At 28.0% G+C, this 15,650-nt stretch overlaps 4 protein-coding genes and 1 pseudogene across 5 annotated transcripts; 2 read left to right on the top strand and 3 right to left on the bottom strand.

Moving 5' to 3' along the window:
- Positions 1 to 280: 280 nt before the first annotated feature.
- Positions 281 to 2,020, bottom strand: LOC105368635 (INO80 complex subunit B). Its single transcript, XM_011507695.1, has 6 exons — positions 1,845 to 2,020; positions 1,408 to 1,573; positions 1,163 to 1,349; positions 851 to 1,084; positions 593 to 765; positions 281 to 509 (listed from the first exon to the last, which is right to left on the bottom strand). Exons 1-6 carry the CDS (start codon positions 1,888 to 1,890, stop codon positions 374 to 376), a joined length of 942 nt encoding a protein of 313 aa, XP_011505997.1. The 5' UTR covers positions 1,891 to 2,020; the 3' UTR covers positions 281 to 373.
- A 1,988-nt stretch (positions 2,021 to 4,008) lies between these two features.
- Positions 4,009 to 5,484, bottom strand: LOC105368634 (BTB/POZ domain-containing adapter for CUL3-mediated RhoA degradation protein 3-like). The gene is made up of 3 exons (XM_011507694.1): positions 5,103 to 5,484; positions 4,726 to 5,038; positions 4,009 to 4,652 (listed from the first exon to the last, which is right to left on the bottom strand). The coding sequence occupies exons 1-3, from the start codon at positions 5,260 to 5,262 to the stop codon at positions 4,373 to 4,375; spliced, it is 753 nt and encodes a 250-aa protein (XP_011505996.1). The 5' UTR covers positions 5,263 to 5,484; the 3' UTR covers positions 4,009 to 4,372.
- A 2,247-nt stretch (positions 5,485 to 7,731) lies between these two features.
- Positions 7,732 to 8,876, top strand: LOC105368633 (intraflagellar transport protein 20 homolog). Its single transcript, XM_011507693.1, has 3 exons — positions 7,732 to 7,960; positions 8,321 to 8,475; positions 8,715 to 8,876. Exons 1-3 carry the CDS (start codon positions 7,837 to 7,839, stop codon positions 8,826 to 8,828), a joined length of 393 nt encoding a protein of 130 aa, XP_011505995.1. The 5' UTR covers positions 7,732 to 7,836; the 3' UTR covers positions 8,829 to 8,876.
- A 1,388-nt stretch (positions 8,877 to 10,264) lies between these two features.
- On the bottom strand, positions 10,265 to 12,014 carry LOC105368632 (BTB/POZ domain-containing adapter for CUL3-mediated RhoA degradation protein 3). Of its 2 annotated transcripts, XM_011507692.1 has the most exons (5): positions 11,850 to 12,014; positions 11,208 to 11,552; positions 10,809 to 11,121; positions 10,537 to 10,735; positions 10,265 to 10,442 (listed from the first exon to the last, which is right to left on the bottom strand). In XM_011507692.1, exons 2-5 carry the CDS (start codon positions 11,365 to 11,367, stop codon positions 10,296 to 10,298), a joined length of 819 nt encoding a protein of 272 aa, XP_011505994.1. In that variant the 5' UTR covers positions 11,368 to 11,552; positions 11,850 to 12,014; the 3' UTR covers positions 10,265 to 10,295. The 2 variants fall into 2 exon arrangements, with proteins under 2 accessions (XP_011505994.1, XP_011505993.1); XM_011507691.1 differs by lacking the exon at positions 11,850 to 12,014 and having other exon boundaries at positions 11,208 to 11,589.
- A 1,152-nt stretch (positions 12,015 to 13,166) lies between these two features.
- On the top strand, positions 13,167 to 13,757 carry LOC105359012 (intraflagellar transport protein 20 homolog pseudogene; annotated as a pseudogene).
- Positions 13,758 to 15,650: the final 1,893 nt, after the last annotated feature.

Below are 15,650 nucleotides of genomic sequence, written 5' to 3'. Positions count from 1 at the left end.
CGTAGTTTACGGGATTATGATGGATTATAATATATACGGTATAGTCATATTTATTATAAATATTATTACGTGTATAATTTATATTTATATTTATAAATTAAATAATTTATTGACATTAATTAATTATACTAAAAATATGATTTTTTGATTTATTTTATTTGTTTTTACAAATGCCTAATATTACATTATATATCTAAATTGTATAAAAATAATTTCATTATTTACAAGTTAAACTATACAATTAAATTATTTATAAAATATCCATTTAAAATCTATATTACAATAATAATTGTCAAATTGTTAGATCTATTACGCTTTTTTTGGTAAAAATAAAGTTGATATAATTGAAATGGTATTGGAGATTTTTGTTTATTTACGTTTCTATTTCCATTAAATTCATTTTGTAGCATGTTAAACTACAGATTGGAATTCCAGTCTTTGAACATGAATATTTTTTTGGATTTGCACATGATGATACTCCGCATAAAGTGGAATAAAGCGGTTCCTGACTAAGAAGATAAGAAAAGCTATTAGAACTAGATATTGAAGTTTGATGATACATATAAATTGAAATTCGTCATAGAAATATTACACTTTTGTAGCAGCTAATGGGAATTGTTCTCCCGGTGGTAAAGAAATTGAACTTCCTTCCGTGGTTATTTTATATGTTATCAATGGAACTTGACGTTTCGATACTTTACCCTTTGTAACTACTTTTGACGTTTTTGATTCCTGCTTCTTTAATAGCCTCTCCATTGTCTTTTTCTGAATTAATAATAAAACGCGTAGATATTTTCATAGAAAATATATCAATAAAGAGCATTATTTTAATTTAATAATTATTACTTACCTTGTCTTTTTCTCTTTTTTCATCTGCTAGTTGTTTACGCTTCAAGGATTTTAAAGCTGCTTTTTGAATTGCCTCCGCTGTCATAACTTTCTCTTTATAACCAGTAGGTAAAGACATTAATTGCTCCATACTAGAATTAGGTTCCGTATCCGTTTTCCGCTCAAACATTGCTCTTTGCCTAGCAGTCATTAATTTTGGATCTTTAGGTTTAATTTTTTTAAGTTCGTCGTCAACCTAATAAGAAAAGTTTGTATTTGTATACATGTAAATTATGATTGATTGTTGAGTTTATTATTAATACTTGTTACATACTTCTTCCAATTTACCCGACTCGATAGCATCGAGCCATCTCTCTTCTTCGCTACTTGTACCGCTATCCTTACTTCTATTAGTTTTTATAACTTTTTTCTTTGCTGCAGTTTTTGGCGAGAGAGCTGTACTGGTGCTAGCTACATTTGAATTAGCTACTTTAAATGCTTTCTCCTTTACTTTCTCCGAGCTTTAACATATGCCAATTTTAAACAAATATAAATTTCAACATTTATTCAATATCTCACCTTCTATCTTCCTCTTTTCTAATTCTAACTTTAAAAGTCTTTTTCAAATCAGAATCCATTGATATATCAATGTAACTCTCTCCTTCGTGCGAAAGTTTCTTTTTCTTATGCTTTTTGTGCTTGTGCTTTTTATGCCTCTTTTGCGGCAATGCATTTGTAGTTAATCCTGTAAATAAAAGGATAATTTATTTTCAATGAGGATAATTTATATTTTATAGGGATAACAAATTCATTTCAAATCTACAGTCCTGAAGATGGCGCTTTTCTCTTTACATGTAAATAAATTCTCATTCTGATCTTAAAGTCACTTGGTTCATGATTTCAGCATCTTATTGATCAATGATAACCATTGGTGAAAATAATAATACACTAATGTACAAATTTAAGACAAAATTTTTCATAATTCAACCGATTAAGTCATGTTAATAAATACCTACCAGTAACAGCCTCTTCGTCCGAACTACCATCTTTAGTTTTCCCCATTTTATTACGATGTACAATGGCTAAATCGACTGACTACTAGATAGGAGGCAAATATTATTCGACAATCAGAGTAAAGCAGTACGAAACTCCATGAAGCCCAATGGAAATTCTCTAAATCACTTATATCCCTACAAACGACCGAACATTAAGTTCGTTGTGTGACCGTTAGGGATTGAGGCGGGCGGCGCGCCTCTTGAATAGTCGAATTCTTTTCCAAAATTACGGTTGATTTAAGCATTAAGATTCAAAGTCAAGTTGAAGCTAAATTTCGAGAGTTATAGAGAAATATAAAGTATTGCGAGTTTTAATTTTAGATGATTCAACGGTTTGCAACAGATTTTTATACAATACGAATTTTCACTCAATGTACGTAATCAGCAGGTGATAAATAAGATGAAATTCTTTTTCAATGACAATTATATTTACAACATTTTTATGTCACGGGTTGCATGAAATATTATGCAAATTACTGAATTCTATTTAACTATTTATATCAGTTCTAAATAAGCTGACAATTCTCATTATGTAGTAATATTTACATATAAACAAATATAAGAAATAATAAGCAAGTGCGCGTATATCTATAAGTATATATACATAGGCAGGTGAGTGATTTGCATATTAAAAAGTATTGTATTATAAAATAATTTTGAACAAAAATATTATATAGTAATATTATATTATATATAATATAATAATATAATATATATAATATTATATCCAAATATAAATGTACATGTATTGCAAATAATGACAAGAAACAAATGCTCTGTATTAAATTCTTTATTTTACAATTAAATTATCACACAAATTTGTGACTACAACATAATATCGGTAAAATATTAATATTTTAGGATTACCAGATTTTGGCACTTTTCTCTCGATAAACTTCTACAATAACTTAAAGATTGTAATTTTTACACTTTATTATTTACAATTCTAAACGTAAATCTCTTTTTACATTATAGTACAATATGATAATTAATAGAGAATTTTTAATCATAGTATGATTTTTATAATAGCTTATTTAAATTAATAAACAAAATTAATTTATTTGTAATAGAATTATAATTCCATTTAACTAAAGATATAATGTTAATATTTTTTCTTAATTATTATATTTCCATGGATTTCATTTATATATACAAAATTTTTATTACAATAAATATGAATGTCTTAAATATTTATTACAGTTTACAAATATTATAAAATGTACATTTTAAATTTAGTTATAGTTTTTTTGTTATATGATATAACTCATAAAGAATGTTTTTATTAAACATTCAAATTTCTTTCATGTCTAAGCTAAAAGTCTTGATGAAACTCAAATGACAACAAAATAAAAAACACATGTCAAAACTGTTAATTTTTCATCAATTTTTAAAAGTTGCCTATTTAATTGAAAATATAAAACAATTATTCAATTTCAAATAAATATTAATCTTCTTATTTAGGAGTAAAAATGTAAATTTATTAAAAATTTATTAAAATAAAAAAAGTATTTAATAGGTATTAAATGATTATACAATAAAAAATATCGCTTTTTTCACAAAGCAATAATACGTATTTCATTTTTTTCAAAAATTTCAATATTTATGTAAAATAAAACATTATAAAATGTATTGCCCAAATGGAGCCGAGATTATCGACGTAATAAATAATAGTCTAGTAAACTACTTACATTGACTATTAATTTTACAAATTCAAATCCAATAAGAAATGAAAAACGAAAATTTTACAAATCAACAAATAATAGAATAAATAATTTTACACAGTTCCGATTTGATTTGACTACAAATAATAGAAATAGAAATTATATAATATTAGTAAATAGACTGTAATACATGCTTTTAGCAGTCGGCTTTCAGTCAATATAATATAGACTAAATGGAAAAGATAAAATTTTTATAAATTTATAATAGTACCTATATAATAGAGACACTGTACGCAAAAATAATAAATGTTGAAATATTATCTGCATGATATAAAAATTTGTTTCTATTTAGTAACATAGAATATAATCTATGTTGATAAACATAGATCTCAATTCCATAAATAATAAAAATAGTACCATTTTTACGAAAGTTTGTAATATTTATGAAAATTTTTTAGTCTGGAAATTACTAACGTTAGGAAATAACATTACTACATTTCATGATACCCTAACAATGTTTGGTAACAAGGGAGCTTTCGTAATACTATAGCAGTGAGTTCACATTAGAATATCACTAAAGTAATTAACACTTGATAATTTGCTATTTCCACCAGTAAGTTTTGCCTATTAGAACAAAGCTCTCTTGTCACACCGTAGCATTCACTATATTAATCCTCGCCCAGAGGCAGGTGTAATTTGCGGACAGCGTAATTGGATGGTGATGTTTGGTTCAATTCTTGGTTCGGTCCCTTTTGGTTTTCATAAAGTAAAATATTCAGTGTTTCTTCGTAAATGCGAACTTCTGGGAATTCGACCTGGGTTGTACAATCACACAATTACAATATCAACAAATTGTAGGATAGAGGATACAATCTTGTATATCACAGGAATAATCATATTTGAATTTACCTTTGTTTGCTTCCTATCAGTACTATATACAATAGAATGACAGGAGACTTCTGCTACTTTACGTCCGTGCCCATAAAAGGTCCAGCAACAAATTTGACTGGATCCTATAACATCTTTGACAAATAAAACTCTACCACTAAATCTTAATGCCATTTTGTCAAACAATTCGATATTTTTCAATAAATTGTCGTCAGATATGCTAAAAATATAATTTAAGTATGTATCACATAACCTCCTAAAGTTATATGATGCATAGGATATTGGTGTAATACCTTGTGTATGAATACTTGTTATTGTGCCTATTTACTAGTAATTTTACTATAGGCTTTGTCGTACTACCTATGAGTAATTCCTCTTCTTTTTGAGACGTAATAAGCGGTACCTTGCATATAGGATCTGTCTCCAGTTCTTTCTTTTGGATAGCACGTTCGCACAATTCCACTAATTCGCTGATACAGTAGTATTTTGCCTCTGCAAGCAGCTCCGAAATTTCCTTTATACTTTCCGGCAGAGGAACAGTACCATCCCTTAAAAAGTTTAAAATGGTACCAAAATGCTTACCGCAACGGTCAATCAGTATCCAACCTGAACATTGTTGATAAACATTTCTCAGTGAGAAATTTATCTGTGTAACGTTATAGCTACTTACCTTCAGAATCCGTGAAAGCTTCCATTCTTCCACTGAACATGGCATGGAGCATAGTGTCATGCTTTCTGAGCGTACTTATGCTTGTGTAGTGTAAAGATCCACCAATGTTCAGCTTAACATATTTGGAAGGACATTTGACTTCAGATTGATTATCAGACATGATGAAGGACTCAACGAGGAACTTGGGCACGACTGCGAGGCGATGATAAGCTTCGTTCAAGTTTCAGCATCAACATTTAATCCACACGAGTTAGCAAGTAAGAGATAAGTTATGAGAAAAATGATGAAATATGACATTTACGAGACGAGGATGGGAATTCTGTGATAGCTGTGCTGTCCGGCTCTCTATACATTTACAATGCTTTGATTATTATTATAATCTGCATTAACGTTTTGCTTTTATAGAAATATGATAAATGCTGTTAATTGCTCGCCTTCGTATATTATTTTGACAAGAAGAAATGCAATCACTCCTCTAAGGTCGACGAGTAGTCCATACTTCTATTTCAACGTGAACGAGAACACGTTTGTATTCTGTGTTTTGTCCAATCTCACCGGAAATTATTTTCAAACAATCAAGGTTCAGTTAGCTATTAGATGTAAAACTATTATTTAAAACCAAATGTCACACAAGTTACATACGTGCTTTCGCTGGTCTCTACGCACTCAAGTTAAACGGGTTCTTTTTCAACGAGTGCCATCATTTCCTAATGGAAGCTATTCCTTTAGCTACTCCTTAGCTCATCCCCACGTCACTTGTCACGCGAAGAAAGAATGTTTAAGGCGTTTAAAGCCTCGAGAGCCCTGAATCGCGAAACTCAGATGTACGAGCATTCGCTTCTTTCTCACATTATCCGTGCAGCGGCTTTAGCGAACTGGATTTAACCAGCACAGGTATTTTACGGTCGGTAATAATCCAAGTCGCGGACGTGTAAATTATTGTTAGTGTATGATATTAGATGAGATCTCAAAATTATTCCGTGGGACAATCGTATATTAAAGGTGAAGAGGATTGCGCGAATGTGACGTTCGAGGATTGCAATTCGACGCTCAAGTTTTTAAAGTATTAAAAGTGTCGAAAACTCAACTTGGCCGATAATTTAATATTATCGTTTTATGAATCATTTTACAACGTGAACTTCCGTATTTTAATTGAATATTTTCTTTTTATGTGGGCGCTAACAATAATTGATGCTCGTTTAAAGTTTTGTATTTTATATGCAGTATTATGATGTTCTTTTACGTTGAATAATCGTAATTGTATATTAATTTGTTCAAATATGTACGAATTGTCGGCATTATCGCATACAAGTTCATTAGATCTTAAATTGATAAGCGTTTAATTTAAAATTCAAGCTTTTCCAATACGTAATTTGTTATTTTCAGTGATACAATTGCTAATGTAAATATTATAATTAGTACACGTAAAATTGTATTTAATTTTTATGGTATTGGATTATGATAATGATATAATAGCGATTATACATATGAACACTTGTTATTATCCTTATTTATTAGTAATTTTACCATAAGCTTTGTCGTACGAATACCTATGAGTAATTCCTCTTCTTTTTGAGACGTAATAAGCGGTACCTTGCATAGAGGATCTGTCTCTTGTTCTTTTTTTTTGCATCGAATGTTAATTTTTATTTTTATCTACTTCTAGGTTTTTCTTGATTTTCTTTTACATGTTTCGTATGTTTGTGTAATATAGATATTTTCGATGACTGAGGCAAAACGGAATGAAATCGTGCACCTTTCGATTCAGTAGTATTGATGAGGAAAATAGTATTTTGTGTTTCATAAAAATTTCTTACTAAAATCTATTAAGGATTAACGAATATGGAGATGGTTCGTGAAAATACCCCAATTGAAGCAAAATTTAACGAGAGAGAAATAGCGTATTAAGCCATTTGAGAATTTCCAATAAATATATCAAATACAAAGTGGAGCTAATTATAATTTTCAATTAAATGCCATTTAAAATCGTAGTATTTACAAACGGCTGTAACTGTTAGAAAATTTATAGTTTTTTTAATATAAAATTATTTAGATGCACAGTAGAAATATAGAAACATAATTATTTTAATACTTATTATTCATTTGGATAATTAAAAATTCTATTCATATTGTAGTAAAATATTAATGAAAAATATTTTAAATCTTGGAAGCTTTTATGTATAATAGTATTGATATCGAATAAATGTACGATTGTTTACTTTACTACACATACTAATGAAATATTAGTATCAAAAGGGAAAATGTTATTATTGTTTTTACACACTTCATAATTGTTTTTCTCTTAGTACTTATTAATGAATTAATACATTACTAATTAACGATATATAAATGAATTAAATTTATTTTTATTAATATCGGTGTTGAATTTTGAAATTCTTTATCGAAACGCTTATGAATATTATCTAAACTCAAATATTCATTAATTTTCTTGTTGAAATCATAATTAATGGAATTTTTCAAAATGTAAGACTAAATTGTATTAATATTTTTTCAGTATTTGCAATTAATTTCAGTACACTCGAGTGAATATTATTATTATTATTATTATTTATAATTGTTTTATAAATTTTATAATAGAACTTATTATCATAACATAGTATAATCGCGCATGTTTTGTTACTTTTGTATATGTTAGTTATAATCTAATTAGTCATCGATGCTTTTGTTGTGAGTTTAAAATTGTAGTAACTATGACAGTAGTGAAGAAGCGAACATGGCAGATTCTATGAAAAAACATGGGCTTTTTATCGATGATATGTCAAAAATTCGTATTCTTGAACCAGAAGTAGCCTCTCAGACTAATAAATTGAAAGAAGAGTGTCAAAATTTTGTAATTAGTAAGTTCGGAAACAATAATTTTATTATTTTCTACATTATAAGTCATTCACGATCAACTTATTTTTTACTCATACGCGCTGCTTGTTTATATTTTAAACTATAGCATCTTATGATAAAACAGTTTATTCGAATAATAAAACAATACTTAATAATAATAGTTAAAATGCGAAGAACAATTTTTTAACGATTTTTATTTGAACGAAAAACGTATTTTAAATATCGGCTTGAATTTAGAAAAGTTGAAATACTAAGTACAACTCACATTGACTTATAATCATGAAACGTAATACAATGAGATAAATAAAATATAATACATTATAACATTTTTAGAGGCATTTGTCATTAATGGTATATTACAGGAATTGAAGATTTCCATAAAGCAGCCGAGGAATTTATTACGATTATGAGTAATTTAGCGGAACAAGTAGAAAGAGAAAAAATGAGATCAATTGGTATTCGCAATTTATTGCATTCCCTTACTAAAGAGCACGATGTTGAAAAGCAACAGTTAGAGGTGGGCAATTATTTGTAAATTTAAAACAGGTACAAGTTAAAATTATAAAAAAATACGATTATAAGCTACGAATCTTTATTACTTGAAAAAAAAGTAAAATTTTTTCATTTCTTATAATAAATGAGAAACTGTAAATAAATTAATTTTATTTTAAATAATTTTAATATATATATATATATATATATATATATATAGATGTGTGCGCGCGTGTATGTGAATGTGTGTTTAATTCGTTGTAGGCGTTGCTGTTAGAGAAGAATATGGAATTGGAAAGATTACGTGTACAATACGAATCGTTAAAAAAAATTGAGAGTGAACAATTAGAAACCATCGAGCATTTAATGGCAAATTGAATTTTAATTTATGTAGTTTATTTGTTAAAAAGCAGCTCCTGAATTTGTGTCATTCTCAAATTACGATATAAATTACGGTATTTCACAATTTCTGCACAATGTTCGCAGTTTAGAACAATTGAAATGCAACAATCAAATTACAATTTATGCAGTTTTTTCTATGCAAATGTTATGGAAGTAAATAGTATATTATTATAAATCAACGAAAAACTTCATAAATACTTTTATAAATTTTAATTTATTTGACTTGTATTAATTCGAAAAAACGTATAATGTTAGTTAATGGGCCGTACGTAATAAATATTCTTAACAGTTGGGTTTCAGTCACTATCTTATTAACTAAACAAAAGCGATGGTTATTCGTCGTAAAATGTTAATGTATGTAAATCATTGAAACGTCTTATAATAAAGATTACTAAATATTCTAATATTAATATATTGATATCAAACTTCTTTTTTGTACTTCATGATGTGAAAATTTGGCACATAAGGATGAATTAACAATCGTATTTTTCAATGTAGAAACATGTTTGTTGCAGTAATTATGTATACTTTAAATCTGACTAAGATCGTGTGCAAAAATTTTTATACTCCTGATACAAAGCAAAGTGCACAAAAATGGAATAACTTTTGCATTGAGTGAAAATTGACTTTATTCAATCTGAAAGATATGTGCAATAATATTATTAAATAAATTGTTTATAAAAATTATATTGTCAGTTAGCATTGGTAAAATATATTCAGACAAGTGAATATTAATGTTTGTATTATCGATTAGAAAATTGTACAACATAAAAGGAGCTTACAGAATATTTTAAATAACTTGAATTTTCTTTTAATCTATTTTTAGTTAGTTTAAAACATAGTTTTCATGTAAGTTATCAATTTTTCAAGCAATGTTGTAATTACAATTGCAAACGAAATTATTTCCATTTTATTATAAGCTAGAATATTTGTTAAAATAATATTAATTAATTTGAATAGAATTCTACATTTTTATACAACTATTAAAATACAGTAGAATTAATTGAATAAAAGAAATTATAAGACCAATATAGATCAAAAATTGCTTTATCAATTGACATATTCAGTAATATGTTACTAAATTTCAAAATATTAAAATTTTTTTTATAAAATTGATGTAGAAACATATCATGATTACATACTCCATCTTGATAAACACAGATATCAATTATGTCAGCAATATACATATTATAAGTTCGTAGAAATTTTACCATATATATGAAAATTATGTTGTCTTATGAAATTTTGTAACATTAGGAAATAACTTTTTTACATTTTAGGATTCCCTAAGAATTTTAGGGAGTTTTACAAATACTATATCAGTGATTTCAAATTAGAATATCACCTAATTAATTAACGGCTACTATTGCCATTTGCTATTCCCACCAGTTAGTTTTGCCTATTGGAACAAAGCTCGCTTGTCGCACCGTAGCATTCATTATCTTATTCGTCGCTTATAGGCAGGTGTACTTTGGAGACAGTATCATAGGATGATGTTGTTTTGATCAATTCTTGGTCTGGTCCATTTTGGTTTTCATAAAGTAAAATATTCAGCGTTTCTTCGTAAATGCGAACTTCTGGGAATTCGACCTGAATTGTACAATAACACAATTACAATAATGACAGATTATAGGGTAAGGGATAAAGTCTTGTATAACACAGGAATAAACGTATGCGAATATACCTTTGTATGCTTCTTATCAGTAGTATATACAATAGAATGACAGCAGACCTCGGCAACTTTAAGTCCGTGCCCATAAAAGGTCCAGCAACAAATTTTGCTGGTACCAATAACATCTTTAATGAAAAAGATTCGACCACTAAATCTTAAGACCATTTTGTCAAACAATTCGATATTTTTCAATAAATTGTCGTCAGATATGCTAAAAATATAATTTAAGTATGTATCACATAACCTCCTAAAGTTATATGATGCATAGGATATTGGTGTAATACCTTGTGTATGAATACTTGTTATTGTGCCTATTTACTAGTAATTTTACTATAGGCTTTGTCGTACTACCTATGAGTAATTCCTCTTCTTTTTGAGACGTAATAAGCGGTACCTTGCATATAGGATCTGTCTCCAGTTCTTTCTTTTGGATAGCACGTTCGCACAATTCCACTAATTCGCTGATACAGTAGTATTTTGCCTCTGCAAGCAGCTCCGAAATTTCCTTTATACTTTCCGGCAGAGGAACAGTACCATCCCTTAAAAAGTTTAAAATGGTACCAAAATGCTTACCGCAACGGTCAATCAGTATCCAACCTGAACATTGTTGATAAACATTTCTGAATGAGAAATTTATCTGTGTAACGTTATAGCTTTTTACCTTCAGAATCATAGCTTTTTACCTTCAGAATCCGTGAGAGCTTCCATTCTTCCACTGAACATGGCATGGAGCATAGTGTCATGCTTTCTGAGCGTACTTATGCTTGTGTAGTGTAAAGATCCACCAATGTTCAGCTTAACATATTTGGAAGGACATTTGACTTCAGATTGATTATCAGACATGATGAAGGACTCAACGAGGAACTTGGGCACGACTGCGAGGCGATGATAAGCTTCGTTCAAGTTTCAGCATCAACATTTAATCCACACGAGTTAGCAAGTAAGAGATAAGTTATGAGAAAAATGATGAAATATGACATTTACGAGACGAGGATGGGAATTCTGTGATAGCTGTGCTGTCCGGCTCTCTATACATTTACAATGCTTTGATTATTATTATAATCTGCATTAACGTTTTGCTTTTATAGAAATATGATAAATGCTGTTAATTGCTCGCCTTCGTATATTATTTTGACAAGAAGAAATGCAATCACTCCTCTAAGGTCGACGAGTAGTCCATACTTCTATTTCAACGTGAACGAGAACACGTTTGTATTCTGTGTTTTGTCCAATCTCACCGGAAATTATTTTCAAACAATCAAGGTTCAGTTAGCTATTAGATGTAAAACTATTATTTAAAACCAAATGTCACACAAGTTACATACGTGCTTTCGCTGGTCTCTACGCACTCAAGTTAAACGGGTTCTTTTTCAACGAGTGCCATCATTTCCTAATGGAAGCTATTCCTTTAGCTACTCCTTAGCTCATCCCCACGTCACTTGTCACGCGAAGAAAGAATGTTTAAGGCGTTTAAAGCCTCGAGAGCCCTGAATCGCGAAACTCAGATGTACGAGCATTCGCTTCTTTCTCACATTATCCGTGCAGCGGCTTTAGCGAACTGGATTTAACCAGCACAGGTATTTTACGGTCGGTAATAATCCAAGTCGCGGACGTGTAAATTATTGTTAGTGTATGATATTAGATGAGATCTCAAAATTATTCCGTGGGACAATCGTATATTAAAGGTGAAGAGGATTGCGCGAATGTGACGTTCGAGGATTGCAATTCGACGCTCAAGTTTTTAAAGTATTAAAAGTGTCGAAAACTCAACTTGGCCGATAATTTAATATTATCGTTTTATGAATCATTTTACAACGTGAACTTCCGTATTTTAATTGAATATTTTCTTTTTATGTGGGCGCTAACAATAATTGATGCTCGTTTAAAGTTTTGTATTTTATATGCAGTATTATGATGTTCTTTTACGTTGAATAATCGTAATTGTATATTAATTTGTTCAAATATGTACGAATTGTCGGCATTATCGCATACAAGTTCATTAGATCTTAAATTGATAAGCGTTTAATTTAAAATTCAAGCTTTTCCAATACGTAATTTGTTATTTTCAGTGATACAATTGCTAATGTAAATATTATAATTAGTACACGTAAAATTGCATTTAATTTTTATGGTATTGGATTATGGTTTTTAAGCCTGTTGTGTTTTTTATTTTTATTTTAAATAATATTTTTCACCCTCACCTTTTCAGCCCCCCCCCCACCTATACTAATATATGTAATTTTGCAATATGCACTATTTCATCGGATATCCAATATTATCGTAATTTAAATATTTGTAGATATTAGTTTAAATTAGGCATCCTAGATGAATTGTAATTTCTATTATAATTTTAATTTTATTTTTAATTTTAATTTTTAATACGATTAAGTTTCAAGCTTATCATGCTTTAAGAAAGAAATCATGTTTCTGTTCATTTATATTCATATAATCGAAACGAACTTTTTCACTTTTTACAGTATTAGAATCATTGACGAATGTATTTTTCGCATTATGAATTATGAAAATATTATTGAGTCTCTCTCGTTTTATTTTTAGTAATATGTTTATTCGGTACAACACTCATTTATATGTGAAATATCCTTTTTTTATTTTTATTTTGTGGATCTTTAATTTATATTAAAATGGTTACAAGCTCGTGGCGATTGTCCGAAGATACAGGAATTGAAGATTCCCATAAAGCAGCCAAGAAATTTATTACGATTATGAGTAATTTAGCGGAACAAGTAGAAAGAGAAAAAATGAGATCAATTGGTATTCGCAATTTATTGCATTCCCTTACTAAAGAGCACGATGTTGAAAAGCAACAGTTAGAGGTGGGCAATTATTTGTAAATTTAAAACAGGTACAAGTTAAAATTATAAAAAAATACGATTATAAGCTACGAATCTTTATTACTTGAAAAAAAAAGTAAAATTTTTTCATTTCTTATAATAAATGAGAAACTGTAAATGAATTAATTTTATTTTAAATAATTTTAATATATATATATATATATATATATAGATGTGTGCGCGCGTGTATGTGAATGTGTGTTTAATTCGTTGTAGGCGTTGCTGTTAGAGAAGAATATGGAATTGGAAAGATTACGTGTACAATACGAATCGTTAAAAAAAATTGAGAGTGAACAATTAGAAACCATCGAGCATTTAATGGCAAATTGAATTTTAATTTATGTAGTTTATTTGTTAAAAAGCAGCTCCTGAATTTGTGTCATTCGCAAATTAGGAAAATGAAATAAATATTGAGAATTATCACATCAAAATCATGTGGTACTTATTGTTAGATAACTTAAGAAATATTTTTTATTCCATATATATTGATTTAATTATGATGTTTCATAATTTTATATCATATAATGCAAGAATTATTAAAATTACAGTTGTGTCGAACATTTTATGTTATGTTTTAGAGTAAATAGGACACCTTTATTTTTCCTATTGCTAAATTATTAAAAATATGTTATTTAAATACAAAGTACATTGTACGTGAGCTTTATAAAAGAAGAAACTTTGATTTTAATGATGATTTTATAAAAAGTTTTCTATACAATAATTTTTTAAGAAACTGCTATTGTATTTCAAAAGTCGTAACTTAACTATAAAGTTTTCGGTTTAATCATAATATACTTTTATAATAATTTATGCTTGTATTTGCAATATTATCTGTATTTGAAATAAACTTTATAGTATAGCGCAACCGTCTTTTGGTGTTGAAATAGAGTTTTATCAACAAGACCACTAAAGCAAATACAAATGAACATTGAAATAAATTCGGAGGATGGAAGGCACATGAGATTAATCGTTAAGTGATTTACTATTACTATTGTATACGTAGAAAATAGCCAAACATGAACCAATACGCTTTTTAGATAGTAGAGAGTAAACGATACTTATAGCTATTAAATTGCCTTTGTCTATTTAAGTAATTGAAAATTATGAATGGTTACATGGTTTTTTAATCAGTTATACATGCTCTTATAATTTATTATATTAAATATATATATTTAAAGTTTATTTACTCTATGGTGTGAAATATATGATAAAGTTTGGATTACGAATCACTTGTTGACGAAAGTGAAATCACCTGTCTATATTCAAACAATTTATAGTCTAATAAATTATTATTGATATTGTCGAACCGGTTTTGAATTTTGGAATAAAACTAAGCTTCCTAAATTAAATAAAAACATTATTGATGACAAATATATGTGAAATAAATTAAAAATTTTTTTATTTTTCCTCAATAGAGTTTGTGAAAATATAATTTATTAGCATTATGTGTATTATATTATAATTTCATTTAACATTTTAAAAGCGAGTTAGAAAAAGTGTTGAATTTGTTGGTCTTTTAATTTTAATTTTCTATAGCAAGAGGAAGTTATTTTATAGGTCTCATTACAAATACAATAGAAATTTTTGCACTTGTAATTTAGAGCAAAAATATATTTTTGTACTGTATTAACAGGTCAGTTAGGTTATTATCATTTCTAATAAGATTATCATTTATTTTTTTCTATATCAAAGTATGTCAATTTTTTTGTTTTCTTTTTATTTATAAATGATGGGATGTTCGTTTGACTCTCAACTTTACACTTATTTAATTAATAAACGCACAATTATCGTTTTCAAATTGATCTTTTTAATTTGAACATTTATAACAAAGCCTTTAGATTCGATCATAGTTCATTATTTATGTTATGTAGACTGTTACGCATTCATACAACACAGCGACGAGGAATCGAAGTATAAACTTTAATTTATATAATAAAATTATGAAAGAGTTTTGTTTGAAATTACAAATATAAATTCTACGGTCTAGTTTCATAATATGTACATGCATACGCCTAGGAAAGCGATCGTTCAATAACATTAAAAAAAAAAAAAAAACAAACGGTTCATTTCTTTAATATATTTCATATTTTCTGCATAATGTGCTCAGTTAAGAACAACTGAAATGCAAAAATAAATTTACAAATGATGCAACTTCTATTAAGTCGATGGTAATAGAGCAAATGGGATATGAAAAAATTTTAAAATATTTTCTTCATAATGGTAATGTGTCGATAAAATACTTGAAAAAAAAAAAAAAAAAAAAAAAAAAAAAAA

The sequence above is a fragment of the Ceratosolen solmsi genome, unplaced genomic scaffold (genome assembly GCF_000503995.2).
Source record: "Ceratosolen solmsi marchali unplaced genomic scaffold, CerSol_1.0 scaffold1, whole genome shotgun sequence".
Taxonomy (NCBI): domain Eukaryota; kingdom Metazoa; phylum Arthropoda; class Insecta; order Hymenoptera; family Agaonidae; genus Ceratosolen; species Ceratosolen solmsi.
The sequence above is the reverse complement of the archived record's forward strand: the minus strand, read 5'-3'. Positions and strand labels throughout refer to the sequence as shown.